At 35.4% G+C, this 6,000-nt stretch overlaps 1 protein-coding gene across 2 annotated transcripts in view; it reads left to right on the top strand.

Moving 5' to 3' along the window:
* The first annotated feature begins 212 nt into the window (after positions 1-212).
* Positions 213-6,000, top strand: part of LOC311306310 (uncharacterized protein) — a 34,537-nt gene continuing 28,749 nt past the window's right edge. The window contains exons 1-10 of one of the 2 annotated variants that reach the window (XM_084434633.1): positions 213-283; positions 731-832; positions 935-1,012; positions 1,377-1,400; positions 2,543-3,184; positions 3,988-4,026; positions 5,496-5,522; positions 5,644-5,676; positions 5,802-5,834; positions 5,942-5,968. In XM_084434633.1, coding sequence (XP_084290759.1) covers positions 775-832; positions 935-1,012; positions 1,377-1,400; positions 2,543-3,184; positions 3,988-4,026; positions 5,496-5,522; positions 5,644-5,676; positions 5,802-5,834; positions 5,942-5,968 — 961 coding nt within the window. In that variant the 5' untranslated portion in view covers positions 213-283; positions 731-774. The remainder of the gene's footprint in view (positions 284-730; positions 833-934; positions 1,013-1,376; positions 1,401-2,542; positions 3,185-3,987; positions 4,027-5,495; positions 5,523-5,643; positions 5,677-5,801; positions 5,835-5,941; positions 5,969-6,000) is intronic. The other variant, XM_084434634.1, reaches the window with a different exon arrangement.

The raw sequence follows: 6,000 nt of genomic DNA, 5'->3' as shown, positions 1-6,000 counted from the left end.
TTGATGACATACATACATGATGAATACATTGCCATTGCTATTCTTTCTGAGCTCGGTCAGACACTTGATGTGTAAACAATAAATAACCCACAGTATGTTCCTGGTACTGAATCATGTGCTATAGGAGTTTTTAGTTTCCAGTTTTAGCGCTGGCTGTGTTCCAACAAAACATATTTTTTCCATTCCAGGGCATGTGTTCTCTGTCAACAGTGCCAGGACGTGTTTAAAATCAGTCAAACTTCCTCCTATCCCACCACAGGTGCAAGAGAAGCTTAGAAGAACGGTAAGTCAAATCTTTCCATTTATGTTACTCTCCATAAGCTATATTCTCTCACAATTTCTCCTTATTTGTGTAATGAAATGAACTACAATATTCAATTATGATATTATAAGGATTTTGCTATAAATATAATAAATAAATATAAAGCAATTAGATAATTAAGAAGCTTAATGTGTTTATGATTTTATAAAACAGCAATATGTGTTCAATGAATATTCAACTTTATTAATACGTAATACTAATATGTAGTAATAATATAAGTAATTTGCTGTTAAAGATAAATATAACGTGGGACCTTATAGAATATTGGCTTTTTTCCAACCGCTTCAAAAGTTGCTCCTACAGACATATTTTAAAGTTGAAAATATTTAATTTATAATAAGTTATTATTATTTATATTCAAGATTAACATTGGTATAGTGAGAATAATAAATCTCCCCCTGATTACAGAAGGAGGACTCCTACGTGCTGGTTTTATCTCTGACTTCATCATCATGAGATTATTTCTGGTTTCACAGCTTCTGCTGGTGTTCATATCAGTCCTGGCACTGAGTAAGGTTTAGTTTCTGTTAGATTATCAGTTTTATGTGGCAAAGACTATATAAATATACAATCTTGTGTTTCCGAATTTAATAATCTCTTTCTCTTTAACAGCCAGGGCACAAACAACAACTGAAACATCAACTGACACAGCAACAACTGAGACAACAACTGTTCAACCAACTGCAATACGTAATATATTTATGTAGTTTACAGAAGTGTTTTTTTAATGTCTTTTTTTTTTTTTTTAGCATTACAACTACACCAGCACAAACAACAACACTGGCCAGTACTTATAGACTGTCGCTAAATGCTGTCAATTGAACAAACCCAATATGAACCTGAGAAATCAGTTTATCGGGAAAGAAAATGTACTGTACAAAAATATATCTATTATCATATATGACTCAATATACATTTGTCCAATCTAATGCTTCTCTGACTATCAGTGGCAAGTAGAAAAATCATGGATCAATGCATATTTAAACTGGAATACAGTAAAAGAAAACTGTACTCATCAAGTGATTTCTTGAGGTATTTTATTTGTTTCTTTCAGAAACCACCACCACAGTTTTACCAGGTAATAATGCTGTGATAGATAGATGACTCATCACACGCCTATGCAATGTTTTTATGTAGTTTACAGAATACATAATAAGTAAGCAATAAAGTATAATGGGGCGTGCTGTATTGTGAACACAATCATGGCTGAAGGACATTATTAGGACAGACGCAAAGCCTTCAACCCCTTCAGTCGTGACTGCATTCACAACACTAGTAATTAGCCAAAAATGTGTTTTGATATGTTACTTTTTTGCAGTCTTAAAAGGGTTAGACTTTCATTAATCTTCGGAAGACAAATTAATATCTTTTTGATAAAATCTGAGAGATTTCTGGCCCTCCATTGACAGCTACGCAGCTGACACTTTGAAGCTTCAAAAAGTTGATAAAGAGATCGTATGAATCAAGTGTTTTAGTCCAAATTTTCTGAAGAGACTAGAATGCTTAATATGATTAACCGATTTAATTTAGGCTTTTATTCACATATAAACATTGATTAGTGGACATAAACAGAAGCTCAACCGAACCTGCTTGAAGTGAGAGAACAAACCTCTTGAGCAAGCTCAAAGGTGATGCGTAACACAAGAATGAATGTCATTGGTTCTCGCATGTCAAGCAAGCATGTTTGTGCTTCCATTAATCATAACTGATGAGTGAGTTGATAAATGTTTATATGTGGAAAAAAAGCCTAATTTCAATTTGTTCATCATATAAAGTGACCGTGTCTCTTCAGAAAAGGTATTTTGTTGCTTTTAGCTCAGGTCTGTTATTCTTGAGCTCATAATAAGCTTTTGTCTTAACTCATGCACTAAATTATAGTATTTGTTAAGCTTATATTACACCTTCCATCGGACCACTTGAGATGGATTGACTCCACTTCTCTTCCAAGAAAAAAAAGACAAAAGATATTGATGACTCCTCATACATTACTCAAAGATAATTATTCGTCCAATTAAATTCTCTCTAGAACATTGTCAGGTACTTGTAGACCTTTTGATTAGAACCAGATCTGTTTATAAAATGTTGTCTCTGGTGTCAGTAAAACAATCCCAATATGAACTTGAGAAGTCAGTGAGCATCTTCATTTGGAAAGAAGATTATTCTTGTCAAGTGAGTTCATGAGGTATTTAATGATGTTTGTATTTGTGTTATTTTTTTCAGAAACCACCTCTGGAACCACCACTGAAACCACAGCTGAAACCACCACTGAAACCACCACCGCTGAAACCACCACTGCTGAAACCACCGCTGAAACCACCACTGAAACCACCACCGAAACCACTGCTGAAACCACCACCGCTGAAACCACCACTGAAACCACCACCGCTGAAACCACCACCGCTGAAACCACCACCGAAACCACTGCTGAAACCACAGCTGAAACCACCACCGCTGAAACCACCACTGAAACCACCACCGCTGAAACCACCACTGAAACCACCACCGCTGAAACTACCACTGAAACCACCACTGCTGAAACCACCACCGCTGAAACCACCACCCCTGAAACCACCACCGCTGAAACCACCACTGAAACCACCACCGCTGAAACCACCACTGAAACCACCACCGCTGAAACCACCACCGCTGAAACTACCACTGAAACCACCACCGCTGAAACTACCACTGAAACCACCACTGCTGAAACCACCACCGCTGAAACTACCACTGAAACCACCACTGAAACCACCACCCCTGAAACCACCACCCCTGAAACCACCACCGCTGAACCTACCACTGAAACCACCACCGCTGAAGCCACCACCGCTGAAACTACCACTGAAACCACCACAGTCTTACCAGGTGATGAGCTTATCTTTATGTTAGTGTAAGAGTGAAGACAAAATAAATGTTTAGCTGATACACACATTTCAAATGTTTGTCTTTGTCTTCTCAGAAAAATGACCAATAATACTGTATATAGTCCTTATACATGACTCAATATTACATTTTTTGTCCAATCAAATTCTCTCTAGAATATGAATGTCCCTCCTCCTATAAGCACCTCTGACTAACAATAGCAAGTAGCAAACCATAGATCAGTGCATTATTCTATTGTTTTTTTTTTATATCCCAATTTCCGGTTTCAATAGAAAATACATAAAGAGAAAAAGAAGCTGTACTCGTCAATTAAATTCATGAGGTATTTATTTAATGATGTTTATAACTGTTTTCATGCGTTCAGAAACCACCACCACTGAAACCCATAGTCTTACCAGCTAATGAGCTTATCTGTATGTTAGTGTGAGAGTGAAGACCAAATAAATGTTTACCTGATATACATTACACATTTCAAATGTTAAGACTTTCTTTTCCAAGAAAAAGGACCAGAAATACTGTACATAGTCCTTATACACGACTCAATATGTTTTTTTATCTTTCTAGAATAATGTCCCTCCTCCTAAAAACACCTGCCTCTGGCTAGCAATAGCAAGTAGCAAACCATAGATCAGTGCATTATTCAGTTGTTATTGGTTTTTTTTATATCCCAATGTCCTATTTTTATATCCCAATAGAAAATACATAAACCGAAAAAAGAAAGCTGCACTCGTCAAGTGAATTCATGAGGTATTTAATAGTGTTTGTATTTGTGTTCATTTTTTCAGAAACCACCACCACTGAAACCACCACAGTCCTAACACCAGGTAATTAGTCATGAGTTTATCAGCTGCATTTACACTGCAAGGTTTAATGCACAAATCTGATCTTGTGACCATAATTTCCAATTTGTTTAGCCTCTTTACATACACTTTAGACACGGCTGGTATCCAATATCTGTTTACAATAATCCTCGCCTAAAATGATTCTGTTAGTGATCACTTTACTATGCGACACTGGTTGACCCTCCGGTTTTGAATGGCCAAGCAATTGAAATTATTGGTAAAACTTTGTTTAAAGCCTTTATGCCTTGTAATGCACCTTATAATGCATTGAATGGTCTCATGAATAATTGTAACCACAGTTATAATAGATTATAATTCTTACTTATCTATTCGTTGAACACACCTTTAGAAAGTATATAATGCTTTAAAACACATGACAAACAACCAATTTCAGAATCTGCTAATATTATAATGCATTTTGACTTTGGGTACAATTATTAATGAAAAGATATAATTAATTATTACATACATTTTAAATACCTTTATAATGAATTATACATACCGGCTTTAAGTAAAGTGTTACCAAATTATTTATATAATTCCCGCCGGGTGGTACCATGATTACTTGCCGGCATTGAAAAGTTAAAAGCTGTCATGAATGTTTGCAGTGGCAATTTTTGTTTTTTCTTTTATCGACGGTTTGTTAGATCTGAATTCTTCAGTGAAATAAAGTAGAGTGGTATGATTACATTTATTAAAATTATTCGAATAAATTAATGAGAGAGAGAGAGCGCCTGAGAGAGAGACTGAGAGTGTGAATTACCTGCATCTGTACAGTGTCTCTATGTAAAAGTGAAGCTGTGAGTTTAATTACAAAAACAGCAAAATTATCACCTTGTTGCATGTTGAAACACATTTCATTTCATGGAATCATGACAGCCATAGATGAGTCGACAATATTTTTTGTCCTTTTTCTTAGAAGTGAAAGGCTGTTTACACTGGCACAAAAAAATCTTTCTTTTTTTTTTACCTGGAACTGACACAGATTAGAATTTTTTGCACGTGTAAAAATTTTGTTTTCCCGCATCCATTCTGAGCCCCTTCCAAATGTGGTTTTAAGTCAGATTCATATCCAATATTTAGACATCTGACCTACGTCTAAACACAACCAAATTACTACAATTTTTACTTAAATTGAAACTATAATATTATATTAATGAGAGTACAATAACTGTTGTTTACTGATTTGGCCAGTAAACCCATTGCTTTTAATGGAAACCTTGAACGTTTTGGGCAGTTTTGTGCTTGTAAAGCTAGCTTCTTAAAATATCTTGACATTTTTGCCAGCTAAAACATGTCCGGCCTTGTGTTTATTTCTAAAGTATGGGGCGCCTGAAGAGTGAGAATGAGTTGAGTTGCAAGACAAATATCATACACACCCACGCAACATTTTTATGTATTTTACATAAGTGTTTTATCATTTAATGTTCTTTTTTTTTTTTGACACACAGTTATCACAGTAGAACCTACAACAACAGGTAAAAGACCTTTGAATTACAATCAAATGTAACAACTTCACGTTTTCGTAGGAAATACATCAACACAGGAAATAAAATGGCCCTCAGTAAATGGTGTTTGTATTTGTGTTAATTCTTTCAGAAACCACCACTAAAACCACCACAGTCCTACCAGGTAATAAGGCTGGGAGTCATGGATAACTCATTATTATTCACCACTATGTTATACATAGGAAACACATTTACAATTTTTAAGTGAGTTCATGAGGTATTTAATGGTATTTGTGTTCATTCTTTCAGCAACCACCACAGCAACCACCACAGTCTCAACAAGTAATAATACTGCGACTGTTAGACGACTCATCATATGACTGTGCAATGCCTTTTTCAATGTATTTTACAGAAATGTTTAATAATTGAATACTCTTTTTCTTTGACAGCCATTCCAACAACAACTGCATGGACAGGTATTTTTTGACTATTAAGTTAATGGTTTGTT

The sequence above is a fragment of the Rutilus rutilus genome (assembly GCF_951802725.1).
Source record: "Rutilus rutilus genome assembly, chromosome: 16".
In the NCBI taxonomy this organism is placed as follows: Eukaryota; Metazoa; Chordata; class Actinopteri; order Cypriniformes; family Leuciscidae; genus Rutilus; species Rutilus rutilus.
The sequence above is the reverse complement of the archived record's forward strand: the minus strand, read 5'-3'. Positions and strand labels throughout refer to the sequence as shown.